The following is a 17,687-nucleotide window of genomic DNA, read 5'->3' as shown; positions in this document are numbered from 1 at the left end:
TCCTTCAGATATCACATATAAGTCCATTATTTGACTGTCTTCGCCCTTGTGGATCACTGCAACCTCTATTTTCCCGATGGGGTACACTCTTTGCCCCGTGTATGTTTTCAATATAATCCCCGTATCCTGTAGGGGAATATGTTGGAATAACTTTCCGTAATCTTTCTTATTTATGACCGTCAATGCCGATCCAGTGTCCAATTCCAGTTTTACTTGGACTCCTTCTATCTGAAGAGTGACCCAAATTGTCTGGAGGTCTGCACCCTTACCAGCGTTGAGTACTCTTAAGCTAGCCAGTTCATTACTGCTAGCATCTGAATCGGACTCCTGGTCGGTCACCTTGTGTACCTTTGCGTATTTTCCTTGCGGTGACTTCTTGTTGCTGGTCTTCTTCCCTGACCTGCATACTCTAGCTATCTGTCCAAGCCTACCACAAGTTCTACATTCTTGGTTTTTAAACCAACACTGGTTCTGATCATGCGTTGTCTTTCCACAACGATAACATTTGCCAGAACTCACACCCAATTTGTGTGCACTGAGCTCCGGTGACCGTAGCTGCATTACTGCCGTGCCTCTCGCTGCGGCTTCGTGTGCTGCTGCCATAGTGACCGCCTTCTCAAGCGTCAGCTCATTCTCCTCGAGCAGTCGCTTTTGTGTATCCTGTTTAAATAAACCACACACAAATTTGTCTCGTAGTGCATCTGTCAGTCCCGTTCCAAACTGGCAATATTTCGCTAATTTACGCAATTCCAGCAAATATTCAGCATTGCTTTCATGCTGTAGCTGCCTTCTGTCATAAAATTTAAATCGTTCCGCTAGCATCAGCGGCGTGGGGTTTAGATGATCTTTCAGGACAGTAACAATCTCATCGAACGTCTTATCCGCCAGTTCATCTGGTGATAACAGGTGTTTCAATTGCCCGTATGTCTTCGCACCCATTAAATTTAATAATGTTAGAGCTTTATCTTGGTCACGAATTTTATTGGCCTTACAATAATTTTTTACTCTTTCAACATATATGGCCCAATCTTCGAGGTCACTATCAAAGGTGCTAATATTCCCGTGTTTAGGCATTGTAGATTTGCAATTTCTCAGATTTTATTTTCTTTACTTGTTATCAAAGATGGCGGCTTCCCGCTCTTGCCGTCGTCCTCCGCCCACAAAATGGCGGTTTTCCCGCGCTTGGCGGTCTTCACCCGTCCCCCGACGCCATCTCCCTTCAGCCCCCGAGTGCGGCCCTTATCTTCGCCGCGATCGCCCGAGTGCGGCCCTTATCAGCAGATGCGATCGCTGGATCGCGAAGTGGCTCCCAACCGAAGCGGCTCTCGGCCCTTATCTTCTGTGCGATCGATAGCCCGCGCTGTGCACCGCGGCTCTCGCACCTTGAGCTTCTGCAGCCGCCGCGCCTTTCAGTCCGAGTGCGGCCCTTATCTTTGGTCCCGATCGCTGGCCCTGTCTTTGCAGCCAACGCTGCTCCGCTTACCCACGAGGTTATGGAGGCTTCAGGGTCCTAATGCCTGTCGCTTCCAGTCGCTGGAAGCTGTCAGGATTTCTCCTGCCCTTCAGTTTTGAGTGGGGTGTTGAGGATTGAAACCTCTCTTCAACGTCCTGTCTTTGGACGAAGCCGCCGTGGAATAACTGCCGCAGGGTGCGAACCGACTCGTCGCCAGTGTTAAGTATGTGTATTGTATTGAACAATTAACACAAAGACTTAAACGTATAACTCAAACAGGTCTTTACTGGTTGGAGGTAGGGACTGCACGTAGGTCTTTACTTCATGCCCACAGGCGGGAACTGAGGGGAGATCAGTACCCACAGTACTATTTATACCCCTATGGCCAGGAGTGGTACTGCGTATCACTACGCCCTACAAGTAGTGCAGTCCTGTCCATAGGTTCAAAGTAGCACACATATTACATACACAACATTCTTGATACGTGTTGATTATCAAGTCCCAGATTCAAGTAAGTGACAGCACAGGACTGCTCTGAGATCTCTACAGTTACTGCCAATGCACTTTACAAGCTGCAGTTTTGTTCAACCATGGGGTATCAATTAGATCCTTGACAGAAGTGGCTTAACAAGGGATTGTGGTGAAAATTGACGTTGGCTCTGCCACAACAAACTTCATTTACTCTGTAGTCCATGTTATAAATTTCTGACGAAAGGTCATCGACCTGAAATGTTAACTCTGTTTCTCTCGCCACAGATGCTGTCTGACCTGCTGAGTATTTCCAGCATTTTCTGTTTTTATTTATTACATGTGATTGGTGTAAATGTCACTTCTCCATTTTTAGACACAAAGGGTGATTTATACATAAGATTTGATATGATATAATTTTAAGTTGCTACAGAAGGTTCACTAATCATTTAAGATGCAATAAACAATCAAAAGAACAGATTTTATGCACCAACAACTTGACAGACATACAATGCTATGCTGTGATACCAACATTTTTTTCTTAATTCTTTTATTATTTATCTCCTTTCCTTTTTGTTCTTTCCTCTGTAGGTGTCAACCTTGGCTCAGTGGTAGCCCTCTTGCCTCTAAGTCACGAAGGTCATGGGTTCAAGTCCCACTCCAGAGACTTGAGCACATAATCCAGACTAGCACTTCAGTGCAGTGCTGAAGGAGTGCTGCACTGTCAGAGGTGCCACCTTTCAGATGAGATGTTAAACTGAGGCAATGTCTGCCCTCTCAGATGGATGAATAAGATCCAATGGAACTGTCCAAAAAAGAACACTGCAGTTCTTCTGGTGTCCTGGCCAATATTTCTCCCTCAACCAACTTCACTAAAACAGATGATCAGGTCATTTATCACTTTGCTCTATGTGGGATCTTGCAGTGCGCAGATTGGCTGCTGCATTTCCTACATTACAACAATAACTACATTTCAATAAATACTTGATTGGCTGTAAAGCGGTTTGGCACGTCCTGAAATCGTGGAAGATGGTATATAAATGCAAGTTCTTACTATCCCACTCTGTCTATGAGACACACCGCTCCCTGTTAATAGGTCATGCAGGTAGCTGACCTTCTCTCAGAACTCTACTAAAGCTGCTCTTGAACTGGCTGCCAGGAGGTGCTCAAGAATGGACTGAGTTAACAGCCTTCGATTGTTCCTTCTCCTTATATCTGCAACAACATTGGGAGCTTACCATTTGAAAGATCTCAGCTGTGAACCTGCATCCTTCCACTATGGAATTATTTCTTATTTCAAGTGAGGAAGGAAGGAAGGAAGGAAGGAAGAAAGAAAGTGAGGAAGAAAGAAAATGAAGAAAGAAGAAAGAAGGTGAGGGCAGAACGAAGGAAGGAAAGAAAAAATGAATTTATATAGCACCTCGGCACATCAACAGAATATCTCAAAGCAATTCACACAACATATTACTTGTGATTTTTGTGATGGCGCTTTGTTTTGTCGGTACTGTCTACTTAGTCACGACACTTTCTGCATGTTTAAGGAAGTGGGCATCCTGACACTTAAGTAATGCAGGCCTCAAAGACCTACTTTCTGATGCTTTCAAATGGCAGCACAAAATTTACATACCAGGATTTGTTACTGTTTACAAGACAATTCATAATGCTTCATTTGGCATCTTTTCACAATGTTAAAACTAACCTGTGTCGATGAAGACAGCGTCCACATAAATTGTTGTAAACAAGGAACCCAGCATGAACCCAAATGCAGGACCAAACAGCATGGTGGTAAACAAGACACCTGTTCAAGGAAGAAAAATGACAAAGGTTACCAAGAAGCCAAAGGACAAGTTACTATTACAGCCAGTTAAGGTCCTAAGAGAGTTCTCAGTATGATATCAGGACATTCAATTTCAAAAACAAATCTTCCAATGCTATCCCAACTCTGTCTAAACATCTAGAATCATGATGCAAAAGTGAACTCACTCAAAAGATTTTTCAAAAGTGTTATCTAAAGATCTCAGTGTTTTGCCCCAAGCCCATCTCCACTGCTTGTTTAAAAGAATTATGAGATGTTACTGCTGCGATTGCTGTGGCACTGTGGATTACACATTACCAAACACAATGCACCAGAGCAAGGATAGGGCAAAAGCAAAATTTGCAAAAGCAAATATCACTTCTGCTATATAGATCTGGGGAGGTGTGATCGGCAGAGAGGGGGTAGGGAAAGTCAACTCCAACGGTACCCTCCTCCTGTCGAAATGCTTAGAACATGGCCTTGTCATAACCAACACCTTGTTCCATCAGAGAGACAAGTACAAGGCTTCATGGCAGCATCCTTGCTCCAAGCACTGGCATCTGCTGGACTACGTCATTGTCCGAATGAGGGACCACCAGGACGTCTGCATCACCTGCGCCATGACAGGAGCTGATGACTGCTGGACAGACCACCGCCTAATCTGTTCTGTCATCTCCATCAATGTAGCCCCAAAACAGCAGAGGCAACAGAAACAATGCCGCAGGAAAAGTAACGCTGGAGCACTCAAAGACCCTGCTAAGAAAGCCCTATTCAGCCTGCGCCTCACAAACAACCTGACAACTCCCAACTGGTCTGCACTCAAGGCCTCCATAATCAGCACCTGTGAAGAGACGCTCGGTCACTCGACCAGGAAACACCAAGACTGGTTCGACAAGAACGACCAGGAGATCCAGGAGTTAATAAGCCGCAAGCGCAAGGCATCCCTGATCTGGAAACAGCAACAGAACTCGAGAGCAAGAAAGCAGCTCTACAGACGCCTGAAGGCCAAGGTCCAACAAAAAACTTGCGACCTAAAGAACAGATGGTGGGTGGAGAAAGTGCAGGAGATCCAGCAGCTAGCCGACAACCATGACGTGCGTGGATTCTTTAGCGCAGTCAAGACCACCTACGGCCCAAGCACCCAAGGCCCTACCCCACTGTGGGCCAAGAACGGAGAGGTACTCATCAAGGACAGAGAGGCAGTCAGTGCCCGCTGGAAGGAGCACTTCGGAGATCTCCTTAACCGCGATTCTGTCTTCAACGCGAGTGTCCTCAACTCCATCCCGCAGCATGCTACCCGCCACCATCTCAGCACAAACCCAGCCCGGCATGAGGTTCAAAAGGCCATCCAACAAATGAAGAACAACAAAGCCTCAGGAGCAGATGGAATCCCCACTGTGGCACTAAAGCATGGTGGAGAAGCACTACTGGTGCGAATTCATGAACTCATTTCTCTTATCTTGAAGGAGGAGAGCATGCCAGGGGATGTCAGAGATGCCGTAATCGTAACCATCTTCAAGAAAGATGACAAGTCCGATTGCGGTAATTACAGAGGAGCTTCCCTGCTGTCTGCCACAGGGAAAGTCATCACAAGAATCCTCCTCAATCGCCTTCTCCCAGTGGCCGAAGAGCTCCTCGTAGAGTCGCAATGCGGATTCCGCCCACTAAGGGGCACAATGGAAATGATCTTCACTGCACGTCAATTACAAGAGAAGTGCAGGGAACAGCACCGACTGCTGTACATGGCCTTCTTTGATCTCACAAAAGCCTTCAACACTGTCAACCGTGAGGGATTATGGAGTGTCCTCCTCAAATTCGTCTGCCCTCAAAAGTTTGTCACCATCCTTCACCTGCTTCACGACGACATGCAAGCCGTGATCCTGACCAACGGTTCCACCATCGACCCAATTCACGTACGAACCGGGGTCAAGCAAGGCTGTGTCATCGCACCAACGCTCTTCTCGATCTTCCTTGCTGCAATGCTCCATCTCACCCTCAGTAAGCTCCCCGCTGGAGTGGAGCTAATTTACAGAACAAATGGGAAACTGTTCAACCTCCGTCGCCTCCAGTCCAGATCCAAGGTCGTCCCATCCTCTGTCGTCGAATTACAGTATGCAGACGACGCTTGTGTCTGCGCTCACTCGGAGGTCAAACTCCAAACCATCATCAACACCTTCACTGAAGTGTACAAGAGCATGGGCCTTACACTAAACATCCGTAAGACAAACGTCCTCTACCAACCTGCCCCCGCCACACAGCACTGCCCCCCGATTATCAAAAACCACGACAAGGCCTTGGACAACGTGGACCACTTTCCGTACCTCGAGAGCCTACTGTCAACAAGGGCAGACGTCGACGGCAAAGTCCAACACTGCCTTCAGTGTGCCAGTGCAGCCTTCGGTCGCCTGAGGAAGAGAGTGTTTGAAGACCAGGACCTCAAACCCGGCACTAAGCTCATGGTCTACAGAGCAGCAGTGATACCCGCCCTGCTGTATGCCTCAGAGGCATGGACCATGTACAGCAGGCACCTCAAAGCACTGGAGAGGTACCACCAATGCTGCCTCCGCAAGATCCTGCAAATCCATTGGCAGGATAGGCGCACGAATGTCAGTGTTCTTGCTCAGACCAACATTCCCAGCATCGAAGCTTTGACGACGCTCGATCAGCTCTGATGGACGGGTCACATTGTCCGCATGCCCGATACGAGACTCCCAAAACAACGCTCTACTCAGAGCTCTGGCACAGCAAGAGAGCCCCAGGTGGGCAGAGGAAATGCTTCAAGGACACCCTCAAAGCCTCCTTGAAAAAGTGTAACATCTCCACCGACACCTGGGAATCCCTGGCCCAAGACTGCACAAAGTGGAGGAGAAGCATCTGGGAAGGTGCCGAACACCTCGAGTCTATTCGCCGGGAGCAAGCGGAAGCCAAGCGCAGGCAGCGGAAGGAGCGCAAGTCAACCCAAGCACCCCACCCACCCGCCCCTTCAACCACTGTCTGCCCCACCTGTGACAGAGACTGCAGGTCCCGCATTGGACTCATCAGTCATCTGCGAACTCATTTTTAATGTGGAAGCAAGTCACCCTCGGTTCCGAGGGACTGCCTAAGAAGGAGAAGATTGAAAATATATGAGCGACAAGTAAATAGCCAACTACTGACACATATGAACATCACAAATGAGCTTATAATGGCCAGACTTTGTTGGGTCACCAGACCCATCAACTTCCTGCTATTTTGATCCATTTGCCTGTAAATTGCTGAAAATATTATCCTTTTGCCAAAACTTCTGTTGAGCTGCATCTGGTTGAGTATCATCGAAATATTATACTTCACAAATAAACTGCAGCACTGTCTGAAATATAGTGTAATCCTGTGATAAGTAATAGGTCAGGCATATAACAGGAATACTAAACCGTCGATTCACTAGAAGGATTTGTGAGTTGGAAAAAAATTGCACATATGCAGATATTTCCATGAATTTGCTAATGTTGGGAATCCATGCTGTAATTTGTTCAACCCTTCATTTTAAAATTGAAAAGCGATCAGCTGAAGTGTTTTACTTTGCTTAATTTTCACTAAAGCTTTTAATGGGGTGCACTTTAGTATTAGGACACTGTTGTTGTAGACAGCCTTCAACATTTATCTATAGGCAGTAATTCTGCCAGAGAAAACTGTATAAATATACCGACTGCATTTAAAAAGGAATTGAAAAGGTACTAAAGACTATTGAAAGTGGAGTTGAGGTCGAAGATCAGCCATGATCTTATTAAATGTCGGACCAGGCTCGAGGGCCCATATGGCCTAATCCTGCTCCTATTTCTTATGTTCTAATGAAAAAGAAATGTAAAAACTCTCAATTCCCATCATCCCCAGGCACAAACAGGGTGTGAGACATATAACCATCAAAGTCCCAATGCTCTGCCACCTCTCTACTGTCCATCCAAATCTCTACCTCCTTTCCCCGCCCACTGAGGTTTTGCCTTCTCCCCATCTGTCCTTAGTCCAAATATTCTATCACATGTTCTTACCTGCCCAAGTCTCTACAATGTCTCCCTGCCTCCCATCCCCACTCCCTCCCATTCCCCCCACCCCCCACCCCATTGGTCTTTGCTTTGAGCCTCATTTTCCCATCCTCAGCTAGTGTGATTCAGGTATGTACTTACAGAAGAAAGGCATTAAATCTTGTGGAGGTGATTCTCCTTAAGCTAGCAACAAGTAGTGGAGATCATAAACAATGATTGTTAAACAGATTTATAATAAAAGTGATTCAAATTTCAATGTTTCTCTCTGCAACATGGTTTTGGAGAAATGGAAATGAATGAAAACTTGTTTAGCTCCCTGTGATTTACATGATTTGCCACTTTTAATACTCTTACCTTTTTGGTGCAAGTCTATGTCCCAGGATTTCAGTGCTTTACTGAAAATGTTATATCCAGGATTGTCCAACATTGATAACCTTGTCTTTAACTCAGTTTACAGGATCATTTCTGTATTGTGCACTGACTTTACAAATCCAGCATTAATGTTTTCTGCAGAGTTTCCTATAAACGGTGACTCATACCTAGGGTCTACACTTCACCCTCATGGAGGTGCAATTCATAAAGGTGGTAATTTCAAACACATATTTGTTGCCCAGAATGCTGTGCTGAAGAAGAATGAACCTTCTTGCAACAAACACAGATGTATTGCTAGCCTGGTGCTGTGTAAACAGGATTGTTGTTCATTGTTCTCTATCGGGTTGGGTAGGAAGAAATGGGCATGTGACCACAGGTGCTGTGAAGCCAGGTATGATTCTTGTATCCTCCAGGGCCATTGGACAGAATGACTGGTTGTGGGGGTATGACCAAAATGCATACAGAACAATATCCTGAACACAGCAACCTCCTGCAGTCATCCCGGAGAGGGATGGAATTTGGACAGGGTCTGTTATGTGCAGTTTAATTTGCTCTCATGTATACAACAAACACAGATGACAAATTACCCATGGGATTTATTCCAGTCAGAATGAGTGATGTTCAGCCTCCAGCTTAGAGGTGGGGTAGACAGAGACCTCTTCTTCAAGGCATATTCAACATAAGACCACCCCCAATGCCCAAACCCAGTTCACTGGAAGAAACAACAGAACAACACAGCAGGGAGAGTGAGCCAACAATAGCAATCCATTTTATTAAGCTCACTAACTCTAAGTCTGACCTGGACTAAAATGTTCACTTGCTGATTGCACTATGCAGTTGTAAAATGCTGCACAAATTCATTGTTAAATGAGTTTAACAATGCTTTAACAGATAAAAGTCAACTTTTTTTACTCACTTTTTATTAATGTTTATTACTTTTTTTAAAGGGTAGAATTCTTCCGAAAAGCAGCAAACATGGGTGAATAGTCCATTAGTATTAGGAACTTAGGAACAGGAGTAGGCCATTCAGCCCCTCGAGCTTGCTCCACCATTCAATGAGATCATGGTTGATCTGTATTTTAATTATCCGCCTTGGTTCGATATCCTTGAATACCCTTACCTAACAAAAATCTTTCAATACGGTTTTGAAATTTTCAATTGCCTTAGCCTCAACAGCTTTCTGGGGAGAAAGTTCCATATTTCCACTGTTTGAAAAAGCGCTTCCTGACATCACCCCTGTACTGCATATCTCTGATTTTAAGGTTATGCCGCCTTGTTCTGGACACCCACACCAAAGGAAATAGTTTCTCTCCAGTTACCCTATCATATCCTATAATCATCTTAAACACCTCAATTTTATCGATCGGATTGCACTACATTTTACTCATGTCCGCTTTTTCTCTAAAATGAGCAAAACAGGATTGTTGGCCCTTTCGCTTGAAGCACTTAATTTGCTCATTAGATTGGTTTTACTCAACCAAAGTTGAAACTGCACTAATTATAGCCCATTTACATATGTATCAATTCAAATTTTTATGCTTTACATCATTAATTTGTTGGCATATGTCAGTTAGAATAGAGTTGGTGACTAATTTATGCATTGTACAATATGAACTACATGTGTGAAGCATGGGGCTAGTTGCAACCAATCTGTAGAGAACAAGTTGAGGTGTTATCACCACTCGAAGGCTCAAAGGACATCTGTTATCATTTCTATGAATAACTGCAATACAGAAACTAAAAATGTTTTCATAACTATTCCAGTTGCCCAGACTGTTGCTTACTTTCAGTTAGATTTTGTTACTTAAAGTTAGGATTTTTGTGAATCCCATCACAACATTTGGGCATTTAGTTAAAGTACTAAGGGGAGAGAATTGGCTTGCGCCCCCTTTTGGGTGATAACTTCACCGGGACGCTACTTTTAGCACCCCGAAAAAGTTAGCGCCCCCGTGCCCGAAATTCAACAGTAGTGCCACAAGCAGGAGGCAGGGCGCTACTGGAAGAGCTCCCCCTCCCAGTTTGGGCGCTCCCACTGAATATCGCGGCGCTATGTGCAGCAGTGACACGCGCACCAGCACATAGCGCCGCGGTACTGCAGGCCTCCCCTCCCCTGATTAAAGGGGAGGGGCCTAGCGCAACACACACCGGGCCCCTGATGGACCACCGGGGAGTGGGGTGCCGGCAAAAGAGCCCAGCACTCCTCTTGAGTGCCGGGCCGTCCGATCATGGCCGGCATCCCGTAGAAGGAGGGCAGAGGGGGCAGGTGCTGGCAGGCAGCCGAAAAAGAAATGGCCACCCAGCACCTGCCCTTTAATTATCACCGCTCCAGCCGCAAAAACGCCACCCTGAACCTGTCGGATATAACGTCCAGCAGTAGGTCGGGGGTGCGAGCCAAGTTTGCGGCCAGGGTGTGATTGGGGCACTGCGCACAGCGACGATGTAATCGCTGGAGGCACAGCACCGCGGGGGGCTACCAACTACTGCTGCCACTAACCTCACGCTGAATTTCGCGGGAGGCGTTGGCAGCGCCGCATCCAGGCGCTAGTTGCTTTGTGCCCCAGGGCGCTAACGAGAGGCGCAAAACAACCAAATTTTTCCCCCTAAAACTACTCAGCAAAGGGGTTTCCAGAAATTCATCACAACATGACACGGTTATATGTGAAAGGCCACTGTTTTCTGTCAAATTAAGTTTTTACAGGATATCACTTTAGGAAATATATGTGATGGAAACCATGTTACTATTGGCGAAGTAAACATGCCCTTCTTTATTCTGATGGGTAATAATATTAATACATGCAGTAATGCTGTGCCAGATTGCTTCCTGTGTATTTAGTAATGTTAGGGATGATGGCAAAGTAAAAACTGACATCAATGACTTTGAGTTCACTGATAGCATCGATGACTCCTACATTTGGTACTGCGCAGAGCTGGGCCAATGCTATCTTTCCCTTGCATCAATAAAGCAGATTCAAATGCAGCTCTCCAGAGAATGGCCTTCTCTCTACATTGCTCCAGATGATATTTTCAAATCTCCATACTACCACTCAATGCTGATTCTCCTACTGTAAATTTCTAGCATTTCCTGCTTTTATCTCAGATTTTCAGCATGCGCTGTTTTTCTCTTTGTCTTCCACAACACAAGTTAAGACAATCTTAGAAAATGGGCAATGAATGTTGCATTAGCTCATGCAGACAAGCCACAGAGGTTTTTTTTCCACTAGAATAGATATGGTTAAGAGGAACTAATGGAGGTGTTTAAGATTTTGAAAGGTTTTGAGAAGATAAGAAATGAAAAATAGTTTCTGCTTATTGACAAAACGCTAACAAGCGGCATAGACTGAGGGTAGAGAAGAATTGTTTTCATGCAGAACGATGTTAAGGATATGTAAGCAAAATACTGTGAATGCTGGAAATCGGAAATAAAAACAGAAAATGCTGCCTGACCTGCTGAGTATTTCCATCATTTTCTGTTTTTATTATATGGAATGCTTTACCGTAAGTGGCTAGTGAGGCAGAGCGTATGGCCTGGAATTTCCTTAGAGCTGCTCCCACACCCCTGCTGTAACTTCGCCGGAAATGCGGTGGAAAGAAAGAAGGAACTTACATTTATATAGCGCTTTTCATGACCTCAGGACAGTCCAAAGTGCTTCACAGCCAATGAAGTACTTTTGAAGGGGAAAGGGGTGGGGGGAAGGGGGGGAGAGGGGGAAAGGGGGGGAAGGGGGGAGAAGGGGGGAGGGAAGGGGGAAGGGGGGAGGGGAAGGGGGAGGGGGGAGGGAAAGGGGGAAGGGAAAGGGAGGAGGGGGAGGGAAAGGGGAGGGGGAGGGAAGGGGGATGTGTGGGGGGGAAGGGAAGGGGGGAGGGGGGAGGGCGATGGGGGAAGTGGGGGGAGGGGGGTTGGGGGAAGGGAAAGGGGGAGGGGTGGGAAGGGGGAGTGGGGGGAAGGGGGGGTGAGGGGGGAAGGGGGGAGGGGGGAAGCGAAGGGAAGGGGGAAGGGAAGGGGGAAGGGGGTGTGTGGGAGGGGGTGGGAAGGGGGTGTGGGGGAAAGGGAGGGGGTGGGAAGGGGGTGTGGGGGGAAGGGGTGGGGGGAAGGGGTGGGGGGGAAGGGGTGGGGGAAGGGAAGGGAGGGGGGGAAGGGACGGGAGGGGGGAAGGGAGGGGGAAGGGAAGGGAGGGGGAAGGGAAGGGAGGGGGAAGGGAGGGGGAAGGGAAAGGGGGGAGGGGGAGGGAAGGGGGGAAGGGAAAGGGGGGAGGGGGAGGGAAGGGGAGAGCGGGGAGGGGGAGGGAAGGGGAGGGGGAGGGAAGGGGGGAGGGGGGGAAGGGAAGGGGGGAGGGTGGGTGTGGGGGGGGAGGGGTGTGTGGGGGGGAAGGGTGTGTGTGGGAGGGGGGAAAGAGGGGGTGGGAAGGGGGGTGGGAAGGGGGTGTGGGTGGGGAAAGAGGGGTGGGAAGGGGGTGTGGGGGGAAGGGGGTGTGGGGGGAAAGGGGTGTAGGGGAAGGAGGGGGGAAGGGGGAAAGGGAGGGGGGGAGCCAGCAGGCCCTCTCCCCTCTGCCAGTGTTGAGAGTTGCGCTGCCGGCGGCGGTTGGAGAAGGCTAGGTCGGGGCCTCGGGCACCCGCACTGACATGGCCCAGCCGAGCCCAGCACCCCGGGCACCCCGAGCTCCGCAGCCGCCATTCGGCCGCAGGCCACAAAGCACCCGAGCCCAGCGCCGGCGATGGCCCCGCAGAGCTCCATACCGCCCCACCAGCCTTTACAAAGATGGCAGCAGTGGCTACGCTCGGCTCAGGCTCGCCCCGCCAGCCTTTACAAAGATGGCGGCGATCACGGGCCGCTTGTTGAGCGGGACGGGAGGTGCCTAGCTCGGGCATGGCTGTGGAGGAGAGGCCGAGGCTTCGGGCCTGCAGGCGGGGTAAACCTGGAAGGTTGCGGCGCCCGGCGGATGTAGCGAGTGAAGAGGAAAGAAAAGGGTGAAAGGTAGGAAAATTAATGAGGTTAGAGAAAATATTTAAAAATTAATTGACTTTTTTAAAAACAATTTAATTGTGTTTTAAAAGCAACTTTTTTTTTGCTGGAAATCTAGATTTGAAAATAAACATGTAGAAAGTGGGAAAAATAAATGAATCGTTAGGAATCAAGATGGCGGCCACTCACCTCAGCTCAGAAGGATTAGGCCCGCCCACACACGCAATGAAACGCCCCCTGTGATGCACTGATTGTTCAACCATCAGGTTAATCCCCTGTACAATTGGTCAACCATCACATCACTCAATGCTAATGAGCGGAATGTTGCCGTTTTTTGAACCTTTTTTGTATACTGTCGGAACAAGTTTTGTCTGACCAAAAAGTAAATACGCCTATTAGACTCCCCTAATGATAAGCTTTCTTTTGATATAACATGTGTGTAGGTACGCTCCAGAACTTTTGATTGTATAGCCAGACAGACAGACAGACAAACAGACAAACAGACAGAAAGACAGACAGAGAGACACACCGCTTTATATATATAGACTAGCTGGAGTGCCCGGCGGTGCCGAGGCTTTTTCGAGGGCATGTTGTTGTTGGATGAGAGAGAGAGCGACTGGGGGAAGAGAGAGAGCGACTGGGGGGAAGAAAGAGAGTGACTGGGGGGAAGAGAGAGAGCGACTGGGCGGAAGAGAGAGAGCGACTGGGGGGAAGAGAGAGAGTGACTACGGGGAAGAGAGAAAGCGACTGGGGGGAAGAGAAAGAGCGACTGGGGGGAAGCGGGAGGGAGGGGGGGAGGGGGAGGAGAGGGGAGGGGAGGGGGGATGGGGATGGGGGGGCGGGGCGAGGGGAGGGGGGAGGGGGTGGAGGGGAGGGGGAGGGGGGAGGGGGGTGGAGGGGAGGGGGGTGAGAGGGGGAGTGGAGGGAGAGGGGGAGAGGGGAGGGGGAGAGGAGAGGGGAGGGGAGGGGAGGGAGGGGGGAGGTGGGAGGAGGAGGGGGGAGGGGGAGAGGGGAGGAGGAGAGGGGGGGAGGAGGGGGGGGAGGGGAGGGGGGAGAGGAGGGGGGAGTGAGGGGGGGAGGGGAGGGGGGGAGGGGGGGCGGAGGGGGAGGGAGGGGGAGGGAGGGGAGGAGGAGGGGGGGCGGGGGGAGGGAGGGGAGGAGGAGGGGGGGAGGGAGAGGGGTGGGGAGGAGAGAGAGGGGGGAGGGGGAGGGGGGAAGGAGAGAGAGAGAGGGAAGGAGAGTGTGAGGGAAGGAGGAAGAAACCGGGCAGCCCAGACTAAAGATGGTGCTATTGTTTCCCCACATTGAAGTGCCGCCATGATCAAAGATGGCACTGTTCGGGCCCACATTGAAGTGCCGCCATGATCAAAGATGGCGTCACAAGGAAATTGCCGTGTGGCCAGGATCAAATATGGGCGCTGTTGTTTCCCCACATTGAAGTGCTGCCATGATCAAAGATGGTGGCGAGCGATCTGGTTGGTGCTGACTGGGAGTGTGTGAGAGAGAGAGAGTGGGCCGCTATGGACCGCCGCGGCCGGTCATCTGGTGGCTTTGGGTCGGGCTCTGGGGTGGGGCTGTTGACGCCGCGGGAAAGTTTTGTGCGCGGCGGCTCCCGGCATGGACCGCCGCGGCCGGTCACTTGGTGGCTTTGGGTCGGGCTCTCGGGCCACAGGGGGGGGAAGGAGAGTGAGAGCCGCCGCTCCTCCGGTTGATGTGTTGTGGGCCGACCCCTGATGAGCGCCCGATCAGCTGAGCCCGAGCCCCGCGTTGACTGCAATTCACCTCCCGCTAGGCTCCCTCCCGCCCCGCCAGCCTTTACCAAAATGGCGGCGATGTCTACGCTCGGCCCAGTCCCGCGCCGCCAGCCTTTACCAAGATGGAGGCGATCGAGGGGAGGGCCCAGCGGGAGGGGTGGTGCCTAGCTCGGGCGTGGCTGGGCAACAGAGCCCCAGGCTTCCAGGCCAGCAAAAACAGTGAAAGGTAGGAAAATTATAGTGGTTAGAGAAAAGATTTACAAATTAATTAACTTTTTTAAAAACAATTTGTGTTTTAAAAAGCAACTTTTTTTTTGCTGGATATCTAAATTTGAAAAGAAACACGCAGAAAGTGGGAAAAAAAAATAAACTTACGAATCAAGATGGCTGACACTCACCTCAGTTCAGAATGATAAGGGCCCGCCCACACACGCACCGATTGGTCAACCGTCAGGTCACTGAACTGTAGGATTGGTCAGTCATCACATCACTCAACTCTAGGATGGCCCGCCCACACACGCAATGAGCCGGCCCCCACTCAATGCTAATGAGCGGATAATGAGCGGAATTTTGAACGTTTTTTGGATACCGTCGGCACAATTTTTGTCCGACCAAAAAGTAAATACACCTATGAGAGTCCCCTAATGATGAGCTTTCTTTTGATATAACATATGTGTAGGTACACTCTATAACTTTTGATTGTATAGCCGGACAGACAGACAGACAGAGAGACAGACAGAGAGACAGACAGACAGAGAGACATAGGCCTAGAAATTGAGTTTTGGCGCAGCCAGGGCTTTAGCGCCGGAAGTTAGTGCCGGAGCTAAGTCGCGCTGGTCGGGCCCAAAATTCACCAATTCTGCGCCCAAACGGCTGCCGTCGCTGCTGAGAGCTGTTTGCGCCTGAAAACTGGCGCTACGCGCTGAATATCGGTGCTATTCCGGCGCTGCGGCGCCCGCTGTGGTGCGGCAGGTTCGGGAAGTGCAGGCCTCCTCCTTCCCTTAAGGAGGAGCTGCCTGCACCCGGCCGCGGCCCGCGAAAATCTTTTTAAAAATGAGCCCGGCACCTCGGACAAGTGCCGGGCTTGCTTCTGTTCCGGGGGGGGGGGGGGGGAAGTCCGGGGAGGGAGCTGCGGCCAGGCGGCCGGCGGGAAAGCGGCCGGCCGCCGCGGTGCCTTTAATGCGCCGGCGCAAAGTCATGTAAGACTCTGTTGCCAGAGTCTTAGTTGCGGCTGCCACGGGCGAGGCGGCCGCAACTGAATTTCGGCGCTGGGGCCCGTCGGCATGGCAACCGGGACGCTGCGCACACCGATGACGTCATCGGTGCCGGCGCAGCGCTACCGGTCTACCGCGGCGGAAGGGCCCCAGGCAATTTCGGTGCCGGCGCCAATTGCAGCGCTAGGCCCTCTAGCGCCGCAAAATCGGCGCGAAGGGCACTGAATTTCTAGGCCATACTGTTTTATATATGTATAGATAAATAAGATGAAGCTCTAATGAGTTTTTGGTTTTATTTTTGAGCTGGAAACTTCACACGATGAAGGTGCAGTCAAGTCTCAGCTAGCTGCACTGCTCTATGCTATGTCGACCTGCCATATGCTTATTTGGGTGCATGCCAATATTCAAAGTGTTTGTACACAATTTATTGACCAGAAAAACAACCCTCATGTGAATTTCTTTTAAGGAAAACGTCCGATGTACATTGAGCTCTGAATTACATTTTCCTTTTATAATTAAACCTACAGTTGAAAAAAATGCCTCCAGGAACATTGAAATAAATCTGTTTTATTCCTCTGAAATTGAGCCGTGTACAACAGTACACTGACATGAGTAACCACTGTTGTTTATAGGGTAATTACACCGTGCAGTGGGACACACCAGTAGTCCAAATTGACCATTTGAAAACCAACTTCCAAACAAATGTCATTTAAATAGAGAACATAGACCACATCACAGCTGCATTAATAGCAAATAGACCAGCAGTGACTCACAACGTAAACCATCTTTTTAATAGACTGTAACATAAATTAAATAAAAACTTTTGTATTGCAATAATTTTCACGTTGTATTTACCATCATAACATGAGCGACCAAAAAGAGGAAAGGGTGTGCTGGGAGTACTGGACATGGCTGATATAAATGGGAGATGGGTGATTAAATAAAAACATGCAGTTGGAAGTATTAACCTGCTGGAAATGATGGATTAGGGTTGAAATAGGATACACGTGTGAAAGTTCCTTTTCCCGATCAATACTGATCACATTTAACTCCAGGAGGTCTGGAGGATCTTACACAAAGCCACCTGCAGTGCAGTGAAGTCTAAATGGAAATGGAACTGAAATATAGGCAATAATAGTGTCATTCATACTGCATGGCATAACATGCCACATGGGGAAAATATAATATAATATATAAATGTGTGTGTGACACAATATAGCTGAGGGCTATCGAAGTACAGTTTGAGTTGCTCAACCAGAATGGAAAACTAATAGTTAAAGCTACATTATGACCATACATTCTGATCCTCTGCAGTCTTGTGAAGGCTATTAGTCCATATTCCCTCACAGTTCAGTACTGGAGTGTACATCTGATTCTTATCATACTAGTGTGAGATGCTGGAGTTTTCTGGTGGTCTAGAAAGGCTAATGCGCTATCCTGGGTTTTGAGTGTTTGACTTGAATTGGCTTTGTGTTGGTTTTGTTCATACTCAAATAATGGCTTTTCAGTCATAATAGGAACATAGGAACAGGAGTATGCCATTCAGCCCCTCAAGCCTGTTCTGATATTCAATGAGATCATGGCTGATCTGCGATCTAACACCATACACCCACCTTTGGCCCAAATCCCTTAATACCTTTTGTTAACAAAAA

At 48.8% G+C, this 17,687-nt stretch overlaps 1 protein-coding gene across 2 annotated transcripts in view; it reads right to left on the bottom strand.

Moving 5' to 3' along the window:
* LOC147124488 (solute carrier organic anion transporter family member 3A1-like) overlaps positions 1-17,687 on the bottom strand; it is a 503,248-nt gene that overhangs the window by 130,565 nt on the left and 354,996 nt on the right. For both annotated transcript variants that reach the window (XM_085987799.1, XM_085987789.1), the window contains exon 3: positions 3,621-3,719. In XM_085987799.1, the coding sequence (XP_085843925.1) occupies positions 3,621-3,719 (99 nt within the window). The remainder of the gene's footprint in view (positions 1-3,620; positions 3,720-17,687) is intronic.

This window comes from Somniosus microcephalus, chromosome 1, assembly GCF_052327205.1.
Source record: "Somniosus microcephalus isolate GS21.2 chromosome 1, FLI_Smic_1.0, whole genome shotgun sequence".
In the NCBI taxonomy this organism is placed as follows: Eukaryota; Metazoa; Chordata; class Chondrichthyes; order Squaliformes; family Somniosidae; genus Somniosus; species Somniosus microcephalus.
The sequence above is the reverse complement of the archived record's forward strand: the minus strand, read 5'-3'. Positions and strand labels throughout refer to the sequence as shown.